The 27,222-nt window shown below is 38.9% G+C and overlaps 1 protein-coding gene across 2 annotated transcripts in view; it reads left to right on the forward strand.

Annotated features, from left to right (window-relative positions):
• Window positions 1-2,989: 2,989 nt before the first annotated feature.
• LOC124550943 (zinc finger and SCAN domain-containing protein 22-like) overlaps window positions 2,990-27,222 on the forward strand; it is an 82,641-nt gene continuing 58,408 nt past the window's right edge. The window contains exons 1-3 of one of the 2 annotated variants that reach the window (XM_047125751.1): window positions 2,990-3,081; window positions 3,640-3,729; window positions 20,996-21,133. In XM_047125751.1, coding sequence (XP_046981707.1) covers window positions 3,079-3,081; window positions 3,640-3,729; window positions 20,996-21,133 — 231 coding nt within the window. In that variant the 5' untranslated portion in view covers window positions 2,990-3,078. Of the gene's footprint in view, window positions 3,121-3,639; window positions 3,730-20,995; window positions 21,134-27,222 lie in introns of both variants that reach the window. The other variant, XM_047125750.1, reaches the window with a different exon arrangement.

The following is a 27,222-nucleotide window of genomic DNA, read 5'->3' on the forward strand; positions in this document are numbered from 1 at the left end:
TTGGAATTTGTATTAATGATATTGTGGATAATACTGGAGGCTCCATAAGACTGTTCATGGATGAGGCTGTTGCCTATAGAAAGGTTGAAATGTCTGGCACCTTACCAATTAAGATTAATAGAAGGATGGTGTATTTCATCTTGGGACAGTTTGCTTGGTGTGAGAGCGTTACATAGATACTGAACAAGCTCCAGTGGCAGATGCTTTGAGAGAGGTGTGATGTATAACAGAGAGGTTTACTGTTGAAATTTTGAGAGTGTAGATTCTGAGAAGATTTGGGTAAGATGTTACTTCCTGCTACATACATCTCACATAATGATTCAGCGGAAAAATCAGAAATATGGTAGAGCTTAAACAGAAGTGAAGCTTACTGACAATTGTTCTTTCCATGTAACATTCATGGATGAAACAGAGAAAGGGGGACGGGGGGGGGGGGGGGGGGGGGGCGGCACATGGAGGTAGTGGTACCAGAAGAATTGTCGGTAATGGTACCGGAAGGATTCTCAGCCACACAGTGTAAGATTGCTTGCAGAGCATAGATTTTGGTGTAGATGTAGACGAAGAACAAAAGATAAGGAAATTATAGAAACTTAATGTGTGTATATAATGGAAGTGGAAGACCACAGCCATATTTTCAAAGTATTTATTATTCGGACAACTTGTTTCAGCACTTCATTTGCACCATCTTCAGATCATTGGATCTTGTATCACTGGCCAGTGGTAACTATGTGTTCAGAATAAACACTTCTGATGAATAGTGGTACATGGCACCTAGTTATAGTGTGTATCATAGGACACATACTATAACTACGTACTATGGACCGCTGTTCATCAGGAGAATATATTCAAAATGTGTAGTCACCACTGGACAATAATAACTATGCATTCGGAATATGCACTCCTGATAAATAGTGGTCCTTGTCACCTAGTTATTGTATGGGTCCTGTGATATGTGAGCCAATGACTGGAAGTACTTGTTTGATTTATAGTAGGACCTGAAGGTGATACAAATGTAGCATTGAAACTTGTCTTCTGAATAATAAGTAATTTGACAGTCTGAAAGATCACATTTCATAGTGACTGACAGAAAGTCATCGAGTAAAACAGAAACGGTATTTGGTGTTCCCCAAGGAAGGGCTATAGGCCCTCTGCTGTTCCTGATTTACACAGGCGATTTAGGAGACAAGTTGAGTAGCAATCTTAGATTGTTTGCAGATGATGCTGTCATTGTCTTAAAGTCCTCAGATGATTAAAACAAATTGCAAAACCATTTAGACATTTATACGCATAGTGCAAAAAGTGGCAATTTACTCGAAATAATAAAAAGTGTAAAGTTATCCACATGATTACCAAAAGGAATCTGGTAAATTTTAGTTACATGATAAATCACACAACTCTAAAGACTGTAAATTCAACTAAATATTTTGGGATTCAAATCACAAATAACTTAAGGTGGAACAATTGCATGGATAATGTTGTGGGTAAAGCAAACCAAAGACTATGCCTTATTGGCAGAACACTGAGAAAACACAACAGGTGTATCGATATTTTATTGTATTGTATTGGTCCTGTTGTCTACATAGCAGCTTATGCATAAGACATTGAAAAAGTCAAGTTATAAATATACAGGCTGAAAGTCATTTCAAGGCATACGTATTTAAGGTTACAATAATACACTTTACACGTAAGTATTTATTTAACACATTTCATAAATTTAAATATTCTTCGATGGAGTAGAAGCAGTGATGCTGTAAACATGACTTTAGAGATTTTCCCAATGTATTGACCTCAGTGATAGCTTTTATGTTTTCAGGAAGTTTGTTATAAAGCTTAACTCCCATGTGAAAAGTACCTTTTTGGCACAGTGCTGTGCTGATTTGAGTCATATGTAAGTTTCTGTTTTGTCTGGTAAAGTGATCATGTATATCATAGTTTTTTTGCAGTCTCCAGTCCTTGCCTATTACATTTAAATTAAAGAACAAAAGGGTTTCCATAATGTATACACATGGTAATGGAGAAATACCAGATTTCTTGAACAGGGGTTTAAAAGAGTCTCTGGGCTTGCACCCAAACAAGATTCTAATGGCCCTTTTTTGTAGTTTAAAAGTGCTATTTGCTGTTTTAGAGTTTCCCCAGAAATCGGTACTAAAGAAGCTTCCTACACTATGCTTGTACATCCTCTTCTGGGGTATGATCATGTGATGTGGGATCTGCATCCACTAGTATTGATGGAGGGCATCGAAAATGTTCAAAGAAGGACAGCTTGTTTTGTACTATCGCGAAGCAGGCTAGACAGCGCCAAGCTAGAATTGGTTTAAAATCATCTATTATGGGCGTTTTTGCAATTCAGTGTCCACTTAAACATCGTGTCACATTATAATATACTTTGATTTGTTTTTCATAATACTAATAATGTCTCTTGCTCTCCCTGAGACTGAACATCTCATTTGCCAAAGTGACTAATAGAAAATAGACTAGCATCTACAGGGTGGTCAGTTCTCAATTTAATTTTTAGAGCGACACGACGAAAACTGAGAATTAGAAAGGTATAGGAACATTGTAAGCTTCTCTAAGCTTTGTGCTTCATTCAATTTTTGGTTGGCCAGAATGTTTTAAATATAGTCGACATCGCAGGGTGTTTTCACTTGGGCACTTGACGGATCGCTGCATGCATTCTCTTTTATTTCCAAGTACATAATCACATGTGACATCACGCCTACAACTGTGAATCATGATGCCGTTTTAAATGTCCCACCTAGTCAGTGATTTTCCGCGGAGTGATGGAGCAGTTTCCGTAACTGTCTTTGCCGCTCTAAGTGTTTTCGCGTAAGATCACATTATAGGGGGTATGAACTGACAGTACTTTTTAGTAATATATATAGCTATATTTCAACGCTGAACAGCATATTGTTTAATCGAAGCTAGCAGTAATGTTTCAAAACTGACTACTGCGTAGCAAGTCATACGCGTCATCATTGCACATGTAATTTATGAGTGATATCTTTGCCAAAGAATTTTAAGGTCTGTAGTAATGTCAATTCTAGGAAAATGTTTAGAAAGGAGTGATGCAAAGTGAAAATGGTAAATATTGTCTCTAGCGTGTTACAGCAAGATACTGTGGTAGGAGCCTTTCACCCATAGCTCTATTTTTACTGTTGTTTACATTAACAAATTTTCGATGTAATTTCGTAAAGAAGATTGATATATATCAACTTGTTGACTTGATTAAGGTCAGTAACCTTACATTACCGAGAGACAATAAATTTTTATCGTGGAATCATGGGAAGTAACTGACGTATCATTTACATCATACATACCAGTTGAAATAAAGAAAATCCTGTTGTCGATAAGGTTTATTTACGAAGGGCCGCTTGCCATGTTTATTTTGAAACTTATAGTTTTTTTACTGCCGTTAATTGGCTGTTAAATCACAGGATATTAAACATATGTTGGAAATATGTGTTCAGTGTGTATATCGTGAATTTGAGCGCTTGGACCGTCATCAGCAGAGATAAAATGGTATTCAATTTCATAAACGGAGTGCTAACTAGCGTTAAATGTTTTTTATGTCCGTGCCAGTTTGATTCATTTAGGCTGAGTTTTTGCTAATTTCTCGTTTCACGTTCTGTCTGCCTGCAGGAAGACAGCATGAAGAACGGGGTTGGCACATGTCAGACAGAAAAACATCCGCTTGGACAAGGAGAAGACCGAGGCTTCAGTTGGGATTCTGTAGGTACATCATTGTGCTTTGGTCAGGGACAGTATCTGCATACCCTTGCCAACGCCTACTTAGATTACATATTGCGAATTTATTTAATATTAAGCACGGTATATCCATAGTATATATGTATAAGTATTTTTGCTTTGATTATATTTCCGATATTGTACTGGCATGTGTTTTATTCTTTAATACTCACAAATCTGTTACTATAAACTTGTATAATTTGGTTCTGCCTTGTTGTGGTTCAATATTGACACTTGTTGCCAATTTTATGCAGTAACCTCACTGTAATAGTGTCACTGGGTATTGAATAATTGACATAAATGCACCCTGCCCCTTTTGTGTATAATTTTTGTCATTTCAAACAAATCTTTATGTGCTAGAGTCACTGCAGAGAACATACTGTAGGAAAAAGTCTCTTTAAATAGACACTGAAACTTGCTTGTCAGTGCTCACTTGTGTAAGTGCATATGAAATGCTTTCTCAAACTAATCCCTCCATGTATGTGAAGTGATTACGTACCTCTGAGCTGCACTGACTTCAGTTAGTGAAAGTTTGCTTGCATATTGCAAAGCCAATAAATGTCACACAACAAGATATATCTTGAAAATGAAGTTTTTGGTGATTCACTGATCTGTAGAGTAGCCTGAGGTTTAAGTTTGAAAGGTTTGAATTGGTGATGGAAAGCAATGTATCACAAAATAATATTTTAAAAAGTTAAGGTCATAGCGAAAGACTAATCTCTAATGTAGCCCAAGATTTAGGTTGGAAGGTCATAGTTTGATTGTTTGATGACAGAGCCAACAAATGTGTTGTGATAATCTTTTAAATTGCTGCTTGCATAGTTATATTTATGTTCCTAATAAAATTACCCATTTCCTCTGCTGTGTTCTGATATTTTCGTGTAACAAGAGTATACGTGATCAAGAACTCCATCTTCACTCAGGAGTCCCAGTACTTGTATGGTTAAAATATGCATGATTACGTGGGGTCATGGTCGTAATACTGGTTAATAGTGTCACTGGTCAAAGTTTATGAATTGTATTGTATCCTTTCCTTGTACGCTGCTTAATCAGAGGTGTCTTCGATGTAACATGAGTTTGACAGTGGAGGAATAAGCAGCACAGTAATTTTTTTAACTTCATGATGTGTATGTTTTTTGGGATACATTACTGTACTGCGCTCACAAGTTTTATGATTTGCGCAAAACAGTTCATTTGACCAGAGTGTCTTTATTTTCACACTTTATTTTTACTGCTGCATAGCGGGGAGATTTGTATTATTGTAAAATATAGTAATTCATCAGAAATACTGAACCATATGACACAGAGTACCAGCTGTGACCTATGACATCATCAAAATGTTCGCCTCGTTAGCTGAATGATCAGCGTGATGGACTGCCGTTCTAAGGGGCCTAGGTTCGATTCCCAGCTGGGTCGGGGATTTTCTCCACTCAGGGACTGGGTGTTGTGTTGTCTTCATCATCATTTCATCCACATCCGGCATGTGGGTTACCCAATGTGGTGTCAGACCTGCCCCATAAGGGGCCTCTCGGCCAATGACGCCAAACGCTCATTTCCATTTCCATATCCATATCATCAAAATGGTGGACATAATTTGTCTGAATCCAATATGTCAACTGTGGTACCACACATGCAGCCATAAAAACACACAATAACTTTGATTTCCTAATTATGAAAATATTTGAAATCTACAGCTATACTCTACAACTACCATGAGGTTCATGGCAAAGGGTTTCTTTCTGTTCCATTTACTTATGGAGTGCAGGAAGAATGATTGGTTGAATGCCTCTGTGTGTGTAGTAATTATTCTAATTTTATCCTCACGATCCTTTTGTGAGCGATATGTGAGGGTTGTAATGTATCTCTAGAGTGATCATTTAAAGCCGGTTCTTGAAACTTTGTTGATAGACTTTCTCGGTATAGTTTACGTTTGTCTTCAAGAGTCTGCTATTTCAGTTCCTTCAGTATCTCTGTGACACTGTCTCGTGGATTAAACAAACTGTGACCATTTGTGCTGCCCTTCTCTGCATATGTTCAGTGTCCCTTGTTAGTCCTACCTGGTATGGGTCCCACGCACTTGAGCAGTATTCTAGGATGTGTCACACGAGTGATTTGCAAGCAATCTCGTTTGTAGACTGATTGCACTTCCCCAGTATTGTACCACCTTCTTTACCCATGACTGAGCCTTTGTGATAATTCCATTTCATATCCCTACAAAGTGTTACATCCAGGTATTTGTACAAGTTGACCAATTCCAAAAGTGACTCTTTGATATTATGGTTATAGGATACTACATTCTTTTGTTTTGTGAAGTGCATGGATTTACATTTCTGAAGATTCAGGGCAAATTGCCAATCTCTGCAACATGTTGAAATCTTATCAAGATCTAACTCAATATTTATGCAGTTTCTCTCAGGTAATACTTCATCTGCAAAAAGCCTGTTGTTACTATTAATATTATCTGCAAGGTCATTAATATACAACATGAACAGTAAGGGTCCCAAAACCACACTTCCCTGGGGCACACCCGAAGTTACATCTACATCTGACGACGACTCTCCATCCGAGATAACATGCTGTTTCCACCCTACCAAAAAGTCCTCAGATTTCACTTGATACCACCATATGATGGTTTTTTTGACAATAAACGTAGGTGTGGTACTGACTCAAATGCTTTTTGGAAATCAAGAAACACCATGTCTACCGGGTTGCCTTGATCCAAAGCTTTCAGTACCCATGCGAGAAAAGTGTGAATTGGGTTTAACATGCAGCTTCTTCCAGAAAGTACTTCATCGTAGGTTATTGCATCATCTTCAAAAAGTTTGACATTGCTATTAATATTGTCTGATAGGTCATTAATGTTCAACATGTACAGCAGGAGTCCCAACACGGTTCTTTGGGGCACACCTGACTTACTTCTACAACTAATGATGACTCTCCATCCAAGATAACCTGCTACATCCACTCTACCAAAAAGTCCTCAATCCAGTCACAAATTTCACTTGATACCCGTATGATCATACTTTTGACAATAAGCATAGGTGTGCTATTGAGTCAAATGCTTTTTGAAAATCAAGAATTACTGCATCTACCCAACTGCCTTAATCCAAAGTGTTTAGTATGTCAAGTGAGAACAGTGCGAGCTGGGTTTCTCATGATCGATGTTTCGGAATCTGTGCTGGTTGGCATTGAGGTCATTCTGTTCAAGATACCTCATTATGTTTAGGCTCAGAATATATTCTAATATTCTACAACAAATAGTTGTCAAGAATATTGGATGGTAATTTTGGAGGTCACTTCTACTACCCTTCTTGTTAAAGGGCGTGACATGTGCTTTTTTCCAAGAACTGGGCAAGGTTTTTTGTTCAAGGGATCTACTATAGATTATAGTGGGATGAGGGTCCAACTCAACTGCAAATTCAGTATAGCACCTGACAGGGATTCCATTGGTGTCTGGAGCTTCGTTCAATTTTAATGATTTCAGCTGTTTCTCAACACCACTGACACTAATACTTATTTCATTCAGCTTGTCAGTGGTACAGGGATTAAACTGAGACAATACTCCTGGGTTTTTCTTTGTAGAGGAGCATTTGAGAATGGAGTTAAGCATTTTAACTTTTGCTTTGTTACTCTCAATTTCAGTTCCTGTCTCAGTCGCTGGGGACTGGGTACTAACTTTGATGCCACTAACAGGCTTTACATACAACCAGAATTTCTTTGGGTTTTACAAAACATCGTGTGACAGTATTCTGCGTGGTAGTCACTGCAGGCATCATGCATTGCTGTCTTGACAGCCAAACACGTTTCCTTCAGCATATCTGTCTATAGGCATCCTTTGTTTCACACCTATTATGCAATAATCTCTCTTTCTTTAGAAGTTTCTTTACAGTGACGGTATACATGGAGGGTCCCTCCTATTATGCACTTTTCTACTGGGTATGTATCTGTCCAGTGCATGTTCAACTATTCTTTTAAACTTGAGCCGTAGTTCCTCTATGTGCCCTTGGCCTGTGCTGAAAGTTTCAAGTTTCTCATTGAGATATGACACCACTGATTTTTTTATCTAGTCTACTGGACATATACATATTTCTGCTTGTTTTAGCTGTCGTTTGTACTTTGGTAACCATTGTTGCCACAACCACTTCTTGCTCACTGATAACAGATTTGATGTGGGCATCCTGAAAGAGGTCAGGTCTGTTTGTTGCCATTACATGTAATATATTTTCATCATGAGTGGGGTTTGTAACTATCTGTTGTGGGTAGTTTTCAGAAAAGGCGTTTACTAAAGCTTCACAGGATGTTGTACCACACTCGCCACTGCCAAAACTGTAACTGACCCAATTAATTGTTGAATGATTAAAGTCTTTACTGATGATTGCAGTATGATTTGGGAACTTACATTTAAGTGAACTTAGATTTTCTGTAAAGTTTTTGTTACATCAGGAGATGAGTCTGGTGGGTGACAGAAGGATCTCATTGTCATCTTATGCCCACCCCTGATACTGAGTCTTGCCCAAACAGTCTGTCGTGCAGCTTCAATTTCTATCTCGGTGGATTTGATTTTATTGTCTACTGTGACAAATACACCACCTCCATTTACCATTTCACAATCCTTTCAATATACACTCATATTTTCCCCAAATACTCTCACTGCTATCAATTTCAGGTTTCATTCAGATTTCTGTCTCTCGTATTATGTGAGGTTCCCTGCTTCTCTTTCTGCACTTAACTTCCCCAAAAGCTAGTGCATCAGTCTTTACTACAGCCTCTTTAATTAACTGTGCCAAAAAAAAAAAAAAAAAATTGCTCTGGAATTGCCCTCAGTAAGTTGTCTTCCTGTCAGTGACCACATAAATCCATTGCTGGTACGGGAAGTGGCAAGTTGCAGTCTTCTTTCAGTGTGCCTGTCTGCCACTCTATGCCTCCTCAGTGTGGTGAGTAAGAATCTAGCCATTGTATTTGTTGTTAGTCCAGCTCAGATCTTCCATTGTTTAACATACAGTTTTCTTACATGCATATTCACTTTGCCAACTTCAGTTGTTGCAGGGATTGCTGCATGCTTGTGGACACATGAGTGCCCAATGACTTTGGGGGCCTTCTTTATTCATCCTATTTCTCATGTCAGCTTGTCATTTTCCTTTGTGTGATTGTGATATAATAATTTCATAATAAACTAGTGTTTCATGGACGCTCTGGCAGTATCATGTTTCAAGTAAACAATAACTGAGTTTCAGTGAGTTCCTATTTTGAAAAATCATCCTTAGTTGTTATTGAAGGTCATCAGTTTGTAGCACCATTCTGTGAAAATTTTTGAGGATTTCTTAATGTGCCAAAGGCATCTTTTCAGGTCCATAGCCATACTGATTCTGTTTTGTGGACAGTATTTTGCCACGTGAGCTAGTCATATGGTTGGAATCGGACACTGAACGCACAAAACACCACTGTTTGAAATGTCTCATGATGAACAGGTCTTCTGTTAGAGCATTGGGAACAGTCATGAAATCAGCTATAAAAACGAGAATATACCATCAGTGTCAATGTCCTTCTTTTTTTTTTTTTTTTTTTTTTTAAGTGATAAATAAGTGTTAATGAGTACTTTGAAAGATATGTACCTATATGCAGGTGTTTAGTTGTGAAGACAGAGAATTTATGTACACTTTAAGAAAAAGGGAAGAAAAGGACACTCACACATGATAAAAATTCCAGAAAAATAGGACGATTTATTCAAGAGAGAGAACTTCACAAATTGAGCAAGTGAGTAACACATTGGTCCAACTCGGGGCTCTTATGCAAGCAGTTAGTGATGTGTTGCTAGAGGAGGCCGAAATGCACGCTTTTAGCTCACGCAGACTGGCGTGAGGTCTGGAAGGGAATTTATAGTACCAAATAAAGTGCGTAGTTGATGTAATACTTAACTTTAATCCATAATTGGATAACATCGGTCTGACGGTACAGGCATCACAAGTTAAATATCTATTGATAATGGCGCCTTGCTAGGTCGTAGCAAATGACGTAGCTGAAGGCTATGCTAACTATGGTCTCGGCAAATGAGAGCGTATTTATCAGTGAATCTTTCCTAGCAAAGTCGGCTGTACAACTGGGGCGAGTGCTAGGACGTCCCTCTAGACCTGCCGTGTGGTGGCGCTCGGTCTGCAATCACTGACAGTGGCGACGCGCGGGTCCGACGTATACTAACAGACCGCGGCCGATTTAAAGGCTACCACCTAGCAAGTGTGGTGTCTGGCGGTGACACCACAGTTAGTCTGCTTGGCATTGACTGAGAAAGTTGTTGGATGCCCACCTGAGGGATATTGTGCCACATTCTGTCCAACTGGTGCTTTAGATTGTCAGAATCCCAATATAGAAGGACATTCTCAGTTGGGAAGAGACCCAACGACTTTGCTGGCCAAGTTAGGGTTCGGCAAGCATAAAAACACTCTCCTTGTGCAGCTGCACTTTGTCTTGCTGAAGTTTAAGCCCAGGATGGCTTTCCATGAAGGACAAAAAAATGGAGTGTAGGATATCGTTGGTGTACCACTGGCCATAAGCGTGCTGCAGATGACAACCCAAGGGATCCTGCTATGAAAAGAAATGGGACCCCATCATCGGCCCTGGTTGATGGGCAATATGGCAGGTGACAGTCAGGTTGATATCTCACCATTCTCCGGGGCATCTTCGGATGGCCCACTGCTGTCCAGACGTGTCTTTGCTGGTTATTAGGGCTCAATTCAAAGCAGGACTCATAACTGCAGACAATTCTACTCCAGTAAATGAGATTCCTGGTGAAAGACGTGTCTGGAGATGCCACGGACAACGATGGGCTGCCAACCTGACTATCGCCTGCCATGAGGCCCGATAGCTGGGTTGCGATCAGGAGTGATGGTATGGGATGCCATTTCGTTCCATAGAAAGACCCCTCTGATGGTCATCCACAGCACCGTTACAGCAGAGCAGTGTGTGAACAATATTCTATGCCCATTTTGTTGCCAATTATTACAAGTCATCCAGGGCGTACATTCCAGCAAAATAATGTCCACCTGCACATGGTGAGATTTTCTGTTGTTTATCTTCATGGCAGCAAGGTTGCCAGATCTCCCCCAATTGAGAACATTTGGAGCATTACAGGCTGGTCCCTTTAACCATTGCAGGATTTTGATGATCTAAAATGCCAGTTGGACAGAGTTTGGCACAGTATCTTTCAGGAAAACTCCAGGAACAGCATTATGAATATGGAATAGATATAATAACGACCTTCCTGGACATTGAAAAAGCGTACAATAGTGTACGTAGAAGCAAAGTGTGGAAAGCCCTGGAGAACAGAGGAGTAACAAAACAGATTATTTGGAGGATAAAGGAAATGTACCATGGAAGTGTGAGCTGTGTGAAAGGGGGAGGAGAGAGATCAGCTTGGACTGAACAAGAGAATGGCTTGAGCCAGGGAAGTGCACTTTCACCATTACTCTTCATTGTAGTGAGGGATGGTATAATGAGTACAGTAGCACAAGTAATTGGTGAAGGAAAGATGAAAGCTATGGTATTTGCAGATGATCTGATGATGTGGGGGAATAAGGAGGAGTAAGTACAAGAGCAGTTGGATGTATGGGAATGAACAGTACAAGAATATGGGATGAAATTTAGTATAAGTAAAAGTGAGATGATTATCACAACGAGAATGAAGGAGAGAGGAACAGCTGGAATAACAGTTGGCGGGGACCGATTGAGGAGAGTGATAAGTTTCAAGTACCCAGGAAGCCTGATACAGGAAGATGGAAAAGACGACAGAGAAATAAACGAGCAGGGGAGAAAAGCAGAAGCATTTCAGAAAAGTGTCAGAAGCCTGATATGGAGCAAGGATGTACCCCAGATCAGTAAAAAGGTTATATACCAGTCATACTATGTCCCGATCCTGACATATGAACCTGAAACCTGGGTTATGAAAGAAAGAAAGAAAAGTACAAACTAGTGAGATGAAATTCTTGAGGAACAGTGTTGGAGTGACAAAGATAGACTGGTTATGAAATGAGAGGATCAGAGAGTTAATGAATGTGGAACCATTACAGGAGGAGATAGAGAAATCAAAGCTGAGATGGAATGGGCATGTTAAGCGGTTGGAGGAGAAGAGAATACCCACGTGGATACACGAGATGAAACTGGGAGGAAAGAGACCAAGAGGAAGAACGAGAGAGATGGCTGAAAGAAGTGGAGGAATGCCTCCAGAAGAAAGGAGAAGACTGGACCAAGATGAAGACAGAGAGGTGGTGGGAAGACAGAAGACGATGGAGAGGCCTATGTTCCAAACAGGCCCAGCCAGAGGCTGTAAACTACCCATGATGATGATGATGATGATCTTTCAGGAGGACATCCAACAAGTCTATCAGCCAATGCCAAACAGAATAACTGCTTGCATAAGAGGCAGAGGTGGACCAACGGTTTACTGACTTGCTGAATTTGTGAAGCTCTTTCTCCTGAATACATCAACCATTTTTTTTTTTTTTCTGAAATTGTGATCATTTATCCGTCTGTAAATGTACATTGCATCTACAGATTTTTGTCTGCTTTGAAAATTCCTTCGTGGTGAGTCATTTCTTTTTTGAATGGTATAATCATGCAGACTGTCTTTATCTGATTTGAGATTACTGTGGCATATTATTAGAATACTGTTTATCAACCTTCAGCTGTACCCGGTGACATAGTGGTAAAGTCCTCGTCAGTCAGAGGATCAAATCCTGGTCGGATCATGGATTGTTTCAGTCCACATTTAACCTAGCCTTCACCTGCCAACAAGAATGCCACATGGTTTGCATCCCATATTAAACTGTAGAGCCCCTTTTTCCCCGTTGACATAAGTGGGGTAGGTTAGGGACACAGAAGTAACCAATGTGATGCGAGAGTGTAAGACTTGCACCAGCCATTGAGCCACACAAAATGATTGATTATTAATACACGACTATCTAGTGATGAGGAAGACCTCATTTGCAGTATACATATTTATAAAATTTGGCACAGGTTAAGGACATTGTTTAAGTTTGAAAAATAGCTTTGCAATAATTTTATAGTGGCAGATAATTCCTTAACAATGTGAATGCCACCTCCCCCTCTCCCCCCTCCCCACCCCCTGCATTTTGTTGTGAATAGACTTGGTAATATAGAAGTAATAAATTGAAACGTCATGTCTGACACTAAAGTTTTACTGCTTGAACAATGAAAATGTAGTAAGTGATAAACTTTTTTTCCTTTCACCACTTTGTGGGGGGTGGCAGTGAGAAAAAGGTTCACAAAGGTTGGAAGCGATGTGTAAAGTTCGTTGGAAATCGCCAGTTGCTTTCATTCCCAAACCCTGGATGAGTCAAGTCTCTGTATTTGCTTACTATCAGTTATGCTGCTAATGGTTTCTGACTGTGATACTTGTCTTATTGTGTTAAACTTTGAACATAAGATTATTCTCTTAATATTTTGACTATGACAGCATTTTAAATTTTTAAATTCTGTCAATAATTACACGAGATATTAAAAATCAAATTCTTGAGGTCCCCTGAGAGCTGCCAGATGTCCAACCTGCAGCTGGTATGGGGTTCCGGGATAGTCGCTTAATAATGTAGAAATTTATGAATGTAGCTGGGGTACAAAATCTTCTCAGTGTATGGACCTCCTCAATCGGAGTTAAAACTCGAACTTCTGAAAATGATCATCAGGTGGTGGCTGACTGCCAGGAGCGAAGTCTGCCTCTTTTTTTGCAGTGGCACTCAAGTTCATTTTCAGTCTGGTGACGTCACTTGGAATTCTAACTTCTGTTAGTGGTATGACATCACCAGGAGGGCGAGGTTAACATATGCATATGTGGCAAATTGGCAACGAGGCGCTAACCCCCTCTCATCGTGTCCCACTCTGGGCCGCACTGTAGAAGTGGAACAGCACTGGCATCACCTGCACCAGTGACAGACTTGAACACCACTTTAAGGGAGGTAAATTGTGCTCCTGGCAGACAGTTATCTCTTGACTAAGAAGACTGTGATTATCTTTGAAAGCTAGAGTTTTGACTCTGATTTGACATAGTCTGTGCACCAAGAAGGTTTTGTACAAGGATGCCGCTATAAAAACTCTTTGACGTCATGCAGTGTTACCGTTTTCAAAATATCATTAATTTTTGATGACAAACTTCATGAGGTAGTGAGGTTTTATTATACAGCATGTTGCACAAAAGTAACCTTTAATTGTGAAAAAGGTAAATAACTTACATAAATGTATCATACAGCACTGACTGCAGTAATGTTAAAGATTTACTTACAAATTTTCAATACAGCTACCTTTTGTGACATGACAAATGTTCCATGTGTAATCAGTTTCCTGCCAAATCCTATGAAGGAAGACTTGTTGTATGGTGGCAAATGTTCGTGTTATCCATTGTCGCAGCTTGTCGACATTTCCTGGACACGAAGTCACAAACACTCTGTCTTTATGTAATACTACACACAGAAGTCCATTGGGTTTGAAGATGATGATGATGATGATGATGATGATGATGATGGCCAGGATATTGTTTCACAACATCCAATTCAAATCAGCACGTTCCTATGGAGATATGGGACAACTGCACGATGGCAACATGATGGTGCACTATCTTGCTGGAAAATAGATTCTGTACCCATACGCTATTGTAATTGAGGTATTAGATAATGTTTGAGCACGTCCAGGCACGATATGCCAGTTACAGTTGACTCAGTGAAAAAAAAAAGGACTGTAAATCTTGTTACAGTTTAGAGCACAAAAAAACATTTACCTACGGTGAGTCCTGTACGTGTTCAATTTCGTGACGTGATGCCTCCTCACCCCTATCTGAACTTTGACTTTGCCACAAGTATGGAAGGTGGCTTCTTCACTGAACACAAGTTTATTGAGAAAATAATCTTCAGTCTGCATTTTATTAAACATTTCTACACAAAACTCGGCTCATTTTTCTTTGTCACTTTCTCTTAAATCTTGCAACATTCCGGTTTGTAGGGTTTGAATGACAGGCATTTCCATAGTACCTTCCACACTGTAACACTCCCATATTCAGCTGTAAGCTGGTGTGCCTCATTGATTTACGTGGACTACAGACTTGTTCAACTGCTGTGTCAGAGACTGCTAGCCTACCTGACCCAGCGTCTTATATGATACAAAGCCAGTTTTGGTGAAACATCTGCACTAATTAAAAACAGTTTGTCTTTGAGATGTTGGCATGTGATATTTAGCCCTGAATTTTTTCTGAACTGTAATAGCAGATTCTTGAAACCGTAAATAACACTGTGCGCACCCTGCACTGTTCTGTAACTCTGTGATGACTGTTCTATTAACTCATTCACTCATGCCACGTGGTGAGAACATCAGGATCTAACAGTGTTAGGTGGAAATAAAACTTGAAGTATTCTGCATTTAGTGCTGTATCAAACATTTCTGTAAGTTACTAACCATTTTCACAATTAAAGGTTACTTCTGTATAATTAATTTATAAACACTTGTATTAATAGCATCTGAGGATTGACGGACCAGAAACATTAAAGATTTACCTGTGAGGCTACTGTCAGAATGCACAACTGTTTAAAGAGCTCACTAAAAGCATTCTAGGTGTATTAATTGGTCATCTTACAAAATATTTAAGATGCTAAGATGTATGGACATTTTGGCTAGATATGACAAGAAAACAAGAAGATATACTTGTACAAAGTAAAAGTTCAGCAGGAAGTCAGATACAGAAAGTGAAATAAAAGAACAACTCCCAGTGGTGTACTTACCCATGCTCACAATGTCTGTGATTAATTTTGGAGAGAGGCTAGAATGTGCCAAAGAGTGCACGAGTCCATGATACGGTGTCTGAATGCATGCATTGCATCGCATGAAGTTCATATTGAACATCTCTGTTGTGATGTGGATGTGATGCAGCTCTGTACTGTGTTCTGGGATGATTTGTTGTAGCTGCGCCCACACAGCGTCAATTTCTGGTCACATGTTCATAAGAACATTTTTCCTTTCGTTTCCAGTCAGGAATCCATCACTGTAGTTTTTCAGTTTTATTAATGTTCACTCTGTATGTGTGTATGGTATACTGATGGGTTACGATCTTATTAAATTCTCATCTTCTGATAGTTCATTCTCATATCAATTCTTATATTTTATTCACATGTTTATTCTTCAGGAAGATTTGGTGTGTTTCCTTGGATGATACCAATCACAGAAATATTTGGTACACAAATATTCTGATATTTGAATAAGGACAATGTTATATCAATATACACTGGAAAACATTCATGTAGTAATCTTTTACAGACATTGTTGTACAAATGAAAAACAAAAATAAAAGTAATAATCAGGTTTCGAGCAAGGAACGCAAAATTAAGAAGGTGTCATGCTAACCAATGTACCACCATATCGTCTGACTATATTGTGTGGTAAAAGCCACACGAAGTTCCTGGAAAATACCTTGAAAATTTTGTTCGTTGTTTTTTTTTTTTTTTTCAGAAATGGTTGAGTATCTACAGATAAGCTGAGACATGTTTGCTTATTTTGACCTCTCTTCCACTGAGTGAAGTTTCTGGGAAATCAAGTTCTGACATTTGCCATATTCTCCTTGTCAGACACCCAAACCCACACATCCACACTGTGATTTTTTTTGGTTCATTAGTCTTCTGACTGGGTTGATGCACTTTCAACCCATGTCCTCAATTATTTGGTGGATGTATTCCAACCTCTGTCTTCCTCTACAGTTTTTGCCCTCTACAGTTCCCTCTAGTACCATGGAAGTCATTTCCTCATGTCCTAACAGATATTCTATCATCCTGTCCCTTCTCCTTATCGGTGTTTTCCACATATTCCTTTCCTCAGTGATTCTGTGCAGAACCTCATTCCTTACCTTACCAGTACACCTAATTTTCAGCATTTGTCTGTAGCACCACATCTCAAGTGCTTTGAATCTCTTCTGTCCTGGTTTTCCCGCAGTCCGTGTTTCTCTACCATACAATGCTGTACTCCAGTCGTACGTTCTTAGAAATTCCTTCCTCAAATTAAGGCCTATGGTTGATACTAGTAGACTTCTCTTGGCCAGGAATGCCCTTTTTGCCATTGCTAGTCTGCTTTTGATGTCCTCCTTGCTCCGTTCGCCATTGGTTATTTTGCTGCCTAGGTAGCAGAATTCCTTAACTTCATTGACTTCGTGACCATCAATCCTGATGATAAGTTTCTCGCTGTTCTCATTTCTGCTACTTCTCATTACCTTCGTCTTTCTCCGATTTACTCTCAAACCATACTGTCTACTCATTAGACTGTTCATTCCGTTCAGCAGATCATTTAAATCTTCTTCACTTTCACTCAGGATAGCAATGTCATCAGCGAATCGTATCATTGATATCCTTTCACCTTGTATTTTAATTCCACTCCTGAACCTTTCTTTTATTTCCATCATTGCTTCCTCGATGTACAGATTGAAGAGTAGGGGCGAAAGGCTACAGCCTTGTCTTACACCCTTCTTAATACGAGCACTTCGTTCTTGATCGTCCACCCTTATTATTCCCTCTTGGTTGTTGTACATATTGTATATGACCCGTCTCTCCCTATAGCTTACCCCTACTTTTTTCAGAATCTCGAACAGCTTGCACCAATTTATATTGTCGAACACTTTTTCCAGGTCGACAAATCCTATGAAAGTGTCTTGATTTTTCTTTAGTTTTGTTTCCATTATTAGCCGTAATGTCAGAATTGCCTCTCTCGTCCCTTTACTTTTCCTAAAGCCAAACTGATCGTCATCTAGCACATCCTCAATGTTATTTTCCATTCTTATGTATATTGTTCTTGTCAGCAACTTGGATGCATGAGCTGTTAAGCTGATTGTGTGATGATTCTCACACTTGTCAACTCTTGCAGTCTTCGGAACTGTGTGGATGATGCTTTTCTGAAAGTCAGATGGTGTGTCCCCAGACTCACACATTCTACACACCAATGTGAACAGTCATTTTGTTGCCACTTTCTCCATTGATTTTAGAAATTCTGATGGAATGTTACCTATCCCTTCTGCTGTATTTGAGCTTAAGTCCTCTAAAGCTCTTTTAAATTCTGATTCTAATACTGAATCCCCTATCTTTTCTAAATCGACTCCTGTTTCCTCTTCTATCACGTCATACAAAACTTCCCCTTCATAGAGGCTTTCAGTGTATTCTTTCCTCCTATCCGCTCTCTCCTCTGCATTTAACAGTGGAATTCCCATTGCACTCTTAACATTACTACTCAATGTTACTCACTGAAGGTTGCTTTGACTTTCCTGTATGCTGAGTCTGTTCTTCCGACAATCGTTTCTTTTTCAATTTCTTCACATTTTTCATGCAACCATTTCATCTTAGGTTCCCTGCATTTCCCATTTATTTCATTCCTCAGCGACTTGTATTTCTGGAACTTTTTTGTACTTCCTCCTTTCATCGATCAAATGAAGTATTTCTGTTGTTACCCATGGTTTCTTCGCAGTTACCTTCTTTGTACCTACAGAATGTCTTTCTTTCCAACTTCTGTGATGACCTCTTTTAGAGATGTCCATGCCTCTTCAACTGTACTCTCTACTGAGCTATTCCTTATTGCTTTATCTATAGTGTAAGAGAACTTCAAGTTATCTCGTCATTTCTTAGTACTTCTGTATCCCCTTTCTTTGCGTATTGGTTCTTCCTGACTAATGTCTTAAACTTCAGCATACTCATCATCACCACTATATTGTGATCTGAGTCTAAATCTGCTCCTGGGTATACCTTACAATCCAGTGTCTGATTTCGGAATCTCTGTCTGACCATGATTGTATTCTAACTGAAATCTTCCTGTATCTCTCGATCTTTTCCAAGTATATCTCCTCCTCTTGTGATTATGGACTAGAGTACTCACTATTACTAGCTGAAATTTGTTACAGAACTCAATTTGGTCTTTCTCCTCTCTCATTCCTTGTCCCAAGCCCATATTCTCCTGTAACATTTTCTTCTACTTGTTCTCCTACAACTGCATTCCAGTCTCCCATGACTGTTAGCTTTTTGCTTCCCTTGATGTACTGTATTACCCTTTCAATATCCTCATATACTTTCTCTCTCTTCATCTTCTGATTGCGACATCTGCATATGTACCTGAACAACCCTTATCACTGAACTGTTCCCAGTAACACTCTCTCTCCCCTACCTTCATATTCATAACAAATCCTACTGCTGTTATACGATTTTCTGCTGTTGTTGATATTACCCTGTGCTCATCTGACCAGAAATCCTTGTCTTCTTTCCATTTCACTTCACTGACCCCTACTATATCTAGATTGAGCCTTTGCATTTCCCTTTTCAGATTTTCTAGTTTCCCTACTACGTTCAAGCTTCTGACATTCCACACCCTGATTCGTACAACACTATCCTTTCATTGATTATTCAGTCTTTTTCCTCATGGTCACCTCCCCCTTGGCAGCCCCCTCCCAGAGATCTGAATGGGTGACTATTCCGGAATCTTTTGCCAACAGAGAGATCATCATGACACTTTTCAATTACAGGCCACAAGTCCTGTAGATACACGTTTCATGTCTGTAATGCAGTGGTTTCCATTGCCTTCTGCATCCACGTGCCATTGATCATGGCTGATTGTTCTGCCTTTAGGGGCAGTTTCCCTCACCTAGGACAAGGTAGTGCCTTGAACCTCTGTCCACTCCTCCGCCCTGTTTGACAAGGCCATTGGCAGAACAAGGATGACTTCTTACACCGGAAGTCTTCGACCACCAGTCCTGGTTATCAAAGACACTGTCCCCTAGACCACGGGTGAAAGCTGTGATACTAATCATTAAATATTGGTTATTGAAAGCAGTTGCCTAGGTATATGGAGGTGGGTAGGGTGTTGAAACAGTTCTTTCACCAGATGACGCAGCAGCTGTACAACAAGATGAAAGGAGTTTAGAGGATAGAGTATATGAAGCATAGAGAGGGGAAGGATGCAGAGGAAGGTGGTGGTGGAAAAGGCAAGGTGAGGCAGAGCGAACGGGTTAGCAGAGGTTTAGGCCAGGGGCATTGTGAGAGTGCAGGATGTGGAGAAAGAATTCCCACCTGTGTAGTTCAGAGTAACTTGTGCTGGGAGGGAGTACATATCCAAATGGCCTGTATAGTGAAACAGCTGTTAAAGTCATTAATGTTGTGGTGCACAGCATGATTGGCACCTGGATGGTCAAGTTTGGCAATGGCTATTTTTGCAAATGGACAGTTGGTCACTTGTTATGCCCATGTGGAATGCTGTACAGCAGAGCTGATAAACAATGTGGCTGGTTTCACATGTAGCTCTGCCTGTCATTGGGTAAGAAATACCTGTGACTGGGCTTGTTAAGAACAAAAGTTTCTCCAAATCCCATTGGTGAGAATTGTCTCTACATCATGTCCTGCACTTGTGCAATCAACTAACTTGTTTCCCACAGTCTCATCTTACCTTTTCCCACCTCTTCTGTCCACACTACTTCTTCTCCTTCCAGATTGTATACTGCCTTCCCCCATCACTTTTTCTCTCCCCACACTCACGTGATCTCTCCCCCCTCTCTCCCCCCCCCATCTTAGTTTCCATCTCCATCCCCTCCCCCCATTTTCCCATTTCTCAGCCGTACTCTTTCGTCTCATCTTCCTGTCTTCCTCTTCATCACAAACTTCCTCTCCTGTCATCCCTTCCATCCTCAACCCCCCCCCCCCCCTCCCTGTCCCTGCCCCATGTAGGCTCTACCCTGTGAACGCCTTTCATATTGTTTTACAGCTGCTGAGTGATCTGGTGAAAGACTGCCTCTCACTACCCTGCCATTCCCTCCTTGCCTCTTGCATCCTTCCCTAACCACTCCCTGTATCTTTCTACCCAAGCAACTGCTTTCAGTAACTGATGTTCAAACATCAGTCTCGTTGCTACAGTGGTTGTATACATTTTGTCTCTATGTGAATGTTTATTAGAAAAAGAGCAAGAGCTTGAAAGCTAGCATTAACTGTTTCCTATTATGTGTATCTACCCACTGTACTCCAGTCCTCTATAGGTAAGTGGTTGCATTTCCATCATTTTACATCTGTTTCATTTATTGCTTTACCGCATGTATTTTTTATGTTTCTATGAATGTTTATATATATTTCCTCAATTTATATGTTAATGCTGACACAATAAGAGAGAGATGGCAAAATACATATGTAATTACCTAAAGATCCCATATATTTGTCATATTGTGTTAATAGCATTGTGTCTTGTTGTTACATGTTAGGATGACGATGGGTCACAATCGACCAAAGATGCCAACGGAGAAGGATCGTACAGCGATGCTGATGGTGATGCTGACTGGGATGAGGAGGGAAGCTGCCCCCTGGTTAGTGGGAGTCCGGTCACCATTAGGGTGGAGCCTGTGAGTATAGAAACAGAACAGCAAACTATGCTATTATAAAGATAGTCTTGGTGTGTGTGTTGTCTTCTTCATAAGTAGGGACCTGATAATGTAGCATCTATTCGTAGAAATTATTAAACATATAAACTTGAAAGAATGTGTCCTTTTACTTCTCAGAATCATATTTTATTCATACCACATGCCTTATGATGACCTAATAGACCTCCAGATGTATAAAATTTTGAAAACTGTTTATGTTCTTGAAGATGAAGTTCATTGTGAGTAGTGAGTATATATCAAAAATACAATTGCTTGGAGATGATGATTATGATGATCCTGCTGGAGGAACGTTCACAACTGAGCATTAGAGGTTAAAGATACCGCTTCAATTGTGAAGTTCTTTTTAGTTTTAACACAACTGGTTTTGAGCTCTTACATGATGATCATAAGGTGCAATTCTGAAAGTAAACAGAGAGACCAAAATCTCACAACAAGAAGCGATAGAGCAATTAGATGAAAAGAAGCAGAAATTACAAACATTGGCCAAACGACTTAGAAGATACAAAAAAAGTGAAAATAGAAGGAAGCAAAACCAAACATTCAACACAAACCAAAAGAAATTTTACCAGACAATAGATAACACACACATTAAAACAGACAATCCACCAAACATAACAGACATGGAACACTTCTGGAGCAACATATGGTCAAACCCGGTACAACATAACAGGCATGCACGGTGGATACAAGCAGAAACAGACACATACAAGATGATACCACAAATGCTTGAAGTGATAATTTTGCGACATGATGTCACCCAAGCAATTAATTCTACTCACAATTGGAAAGCCCCTGGAAAAGATAAAATAGCAAATTTCTGGCTAAAGAAGTTCACCTCAACACATTCACATCTAACTAAATTATTTAACATGGTTATAATAGAGGGAAACATTCCACGTAGGAAATATATATCTAAAAACAAAGATGATGTGACTTACCAAATGAAAGTGCTGGCAGGTCGACAGACACACAAACAAACACAAACATACACACAAAATTCAAGCTTTCGCAACAAACTGTTGCCTCATCAGGAAAGAGGGAAGGAGAGGGAAAGACGAAAGGATGTGGGTTTTAAGGGAGAGGGTAAGGAGTCATTCCAATCCCGGGAGCGGAAAGACTTACCTTAGGGGGGAAAAAAGGACGGGTATACACTCGCACACACCCACACACACATATCCATCCACACATATCATAGATGTGTGGATGTGTAGATGTGTAGATGTGTGGATGGATATGTGTGTGTGTGTGTGTGTGTGTGTGTGTGCGCGAGTGTATACCCGTCCTTTTTTCCCCCTAAGGTAAGTCTTTCCGCTCCCGGGATTGGAATGACTCCTTACCCTCTCCCTTAAAACCCACATCCTTTCGTCTTTCCCTCTCCTTCCCTCTTTCCTGATGAGGCAACAGTTTGTTGCGAAAGCTTGAATTTTGTGTGTATGTTTGTGTTTGTTTGTGTGTCTGTCGACCTGCCAGCACTTTCATTTGGTAAGTCACATCATCTTTGTTTTTAGATATAAATTATTTAACAGTTACATTGCAGACCCATATACATTCCCTGATACACTTACACACGGAATAACTTATCAGAAACCTAAAGATCAAGCAGACACAGCAAACCCAGCTAAATATCGCCCCATAACATGCCTACCAACAATATACAAAATATTAACTTCAGTCATTACACAGAAATTAATGACACATACAACACAGAACAAAATTATAAATGAAGAACAAAAACGCTGTTGCAAAGCAGCATGAGGATGTAAAGAGCAACTGATAATAGATGCAGAGGTGACATATCAAGCTAAAACTAAACAAAGGTCGCTACACTACGCATACATTGATTACCAAAAAGCTTTTGATAGTGTACCCCACTCATGGTTACTACAAATATTGGAAATATACAAAGTAGATCCTAAATTGATACAGTTCCTAAACATAGTAATGAAAAATTGGAAAACCACACTTAATATCCAAACAAATTCAAATAATATCACATCACAGCCAATACAGATTAAGTGTGGAATATACCAAGGAGACTCATTAAGTCCTTTCTGGCTCTGAACCCACTATCCAACATGCTAAATAATACAAATTATGGATACAATATTACTGGAACATACCAACACAAAATCACACATTTGCTATACATGGATGATCTAAAACTACTTGCAGCAACAAATCAACAACTCAACCAATTACTAAAGATAACAGAAGTATTCAGCAATGATATAAAAATGGCTTTTGGAACAGACAAATGTAAGAAAAATAGCATTATCAAGGGAAAACACACTAAACAAGAAGATTACATATTGGATAACCACAGTGACTGCATAGAAGTGATGGAAATAACAGATACCTATAAATATCTAGGATACAGACAAAAAATAGGAATAGATAATACAAATATTAAAGAAGAACTAAAAGAAAAATATAGACAAAGACTAACAAAAATACTGAAAACAGAATTGACAGCAAGAAACAAGACAAAAGCTATAAATACTTATGCTATACCAATATTGACCTACCCATTTGGAGTAGTGAAATGGAGTAACACAGACCTAGAAGCACTCAATACACTTACACGATCACACTGCCACAAATATAGAATACATCACATACATTCAGCAACAGAAAGATTCACATTAAGCAGAAAGGAAGGAGGAAGGGGATTTATCGATATAAAAAACCTACATAATGGACAGGTAGACAATTTAAGAAAATTCTTTCTAGAACGAGCAGAAACTAGCAAAATACACAAAGCAATCACTCATATAAATACATCGGGTACACTACTGCAATTTCATAACCATTTCTACAACCCTTTAGATCACATAACATCAACAGATACGAAGAAAGTAAATTGGAAAAAGAAAACACTACATGGCAAGCACCCGTATCATCTAACACAGCCACACATCGATCAAGACGCATCCAACACATGACTAAGAAAAGGCAATATATACAGTGAGACGGAAGGATTCATGATTGCAATACAGGATCAAACAATAAACACCTGATATTACAGCAAGCATATTATTAAAGATCCCAATACCACAACAGATAAATGCAGACTTTGCAAACAACAAATAGAAACAATAGATCACATCACAAGCGGATGTACAATACTAGCAAATACAGAATACCCCAGAATACATGACAATGTAGCAAAAATAATACATCAGCAGCTTGCCTTACAACATAAACTTATAAAACAACACGTTCCCACATACAAGTATGCACCACAAAATGTACTGGAGAATGATGAATACAAATTATACTGGAACAGAACCATTATAACAGATAAAACAACACCACATAACAAACCTGACATCATACTCACCAATAAAAAGAAGAAATTAACACAACTAATTGAAATATCCATACCCAATACAACAAACATACAAAAGAAAAAAGGAGAAAAAATTGAAAAATACATCCAACTGGCTGAGGAAGTAAAGGACATGTGGCATCAGGATAAAGTTGGCATTATACTGATTATACTATCAACTACAGGAGTCATACCACACAATATCCACCAGTACATCAATGCAATACAGCTACATCCAAACTTATATATACAACTACAGAAATCCGTAATTATTGATACATGTTCAATTACCGGAAAGTTCCTAAATGCAATATAACATATAACGTTCAGTTAAAAGGAAGTCACGCTTGATCAAGGTCCGCGTCACTTTCCATTTTTGACCAGACATAACGTCTGAGAAAAGAAAGGAATAATAATAAAAATAAAAGAGAATACATAATTTGTAATCCCCACAACAAGAGATTTCCAGATGAAATACTTCCTTTTGCTTGGACTTCAAAGGTCTTTTTTTTTTTTTTTTTTTTTTTTTTTTTTTTTTTTTTTTTCTAAAATAGCCTTTCATCTTTTATTCTTTTGGTGATCTTCAAATTTCCAGCAAATGATTAGTTTCTGTTGAGGTATGGCAGCATTTTCTTGCCAGTGAAAGATTGCTTCTCTGGTTTGTGGTGTTCCTCAACATTTTTTTTTAATTGACCCAGCCAGTTTAACAGTTCGAAAATCTGCGGAACGGTACTTTTGAAGCTGTAGCATATAAGCCCTGATAAGAATTTTGCAGAGCCCTTTTATGTGCATTCATAGCTGTGTAACCTATATTTGACAACATGAGGAACTGGTGTGGTATTTGCAGCAGAAGTAATAGAACTAAAATTAACTTTATCCACACATTTCAGAAAGATTCTCTGCATGGTGGCTGATGGTGGGAGTAGCTGAGTCGATAGAAATCAAATGACATTGACCAGTATACAGTATATTTCTTTCTGATTGCTGTGAAAGGTAGCTAGCAGACAATTTTATGTTTAGGATGACTATGTCTACAAAAGCAGAAGTGAAACACGGAATTAACAATCACTGAAACACAGTGTGTAATTGAATTATTTGTTGACATGTTGCATACTGTGCCAGATGCTGTGCAGTGCGTAACCTGAACTGGATACAATTAGCTATGAAATAGCATTTATTACTTAACTTCACATTTTCACGTTTTGAGCCTAAATTCACATTTGTATTCACATTTATCACAAATGTAAATTTTTTCCTCTTCATGAACATGTCCCAATTATCAAACTATTTAAGAGCGCTATATTTTCTGCAACACCGACCACAGATACTTATATATTACTTATAACTTTATCAAAGAGGGAAATTTGAAATTCAGGAGTTGGCCTTTTTTTACATGCCATCCAGGGGAAACCGAGAATGTTTTCATTGTCGGGAAGTATGATGGAGTTACCAGCTGATAGTAATCAGTGTGCATATTTGTTTGTTTTTCTCAGGTGCAACAGAAAAAATTTAAGTCACTACATAATTTAAAGAAATCTGATCAAAATTAAAACTAATAGAATTAAAACAAATAGCATAAATGATTTCAGGTAATAAATTGAGTGGCCAGAACATCAAGAGAAATGTCCAATTTGGAGATGTGACACATATGATGGTCAAATGTTGTGGCTAGAGTGTAAATCCAATATCTGAGAATTCTGTTACGGTTGGGTGTATAGTGTACATAGCAGCATGTCATGAGTTAACTGATTTTGAATGTAGGATAACAATGATCGCAATAAAAAGAGGATATAAACTGCAGACAAGCGATAACAAGAAAAACATTTTCTGAAAATGTGAGGTATGTTAAACTTCTATGTAAATTAAGTATTACGAAGTCTTATCTGAAAGTATTTGTCTGGCTTGTAGCCTTAACTGGGAGTAAAACATAGATGATACACAGTGTTGATAGATTTGCGAGAAGCATTTGACACAGTGCCCCAATACAAGCTGCTGATGAAGTTCCGAACATATGGTTTACGTTTCCATACATGTGAGTGGGTCGAATACTTCTTCAGTAATAGAACCCAGTATGTTGTCGTCAACTTCAGGTGTTCATCAGAAAGAAAAGTATCATCAGGATTGCCCCAGGGATGTTTGATAGAATCAGTCATACTATCTATATTCACAAATGATCTGGCAGACAGGGTATGTTACAATCTATGTCTGTTTGCTGATGGTGATGGGTTGTACATGGATGTGTTATTATTCAGTGACTGTGGTGGGGTAGGGGATGAGTTAAACAGAATTTTTAATTGGTATGATGAACAGTAACTTGCTGTAAATGTAAAAAAGAAATGTAAGTTAATGCGAATGAGTAGGGATAAGAATCATGTGATGTTCAAATACACCATCAGTTGTCTGCTGCTTGACACAGTGACATTGATTAAATAGCTAAGTGTAATGTATCAGAGCAATATGAAATGTAACGAGCAAGTCAGATTGGTAGTATGGGAGAACTTTGAGGGACATTAGCTCATCAGTGATACAGCAAAGAAGTAATATACAGGTAGTATAAATACAATGGCAGTGCATAATGCACTGATGTCTTGTGTACCTGTTATCATAGAGTTTTTTTTTCTTTTCCTTTTTTTCATGTGCCTTGATCCATTCAGTGAAGATTTCACCATGGATGTGAAACATGTCAAGATTATCATCATGTAGATTACTCGATAAATGCTAT

Source organism: Schistocerca americana, chromosome 9 (genome assembly GCF_021461395.2).
Source record: "Schistocerca americana isolate TAMUIC-IGC-003095 chromosome 9, iqSchAmer2.1, whole genome shotgun sequence".
Lineage (NCBI taxonomy): Eukaryota > Metazoa > Arthropoda > Insecta > Orthoptera > Acrididae > Schistocerca > Schistocerca americana.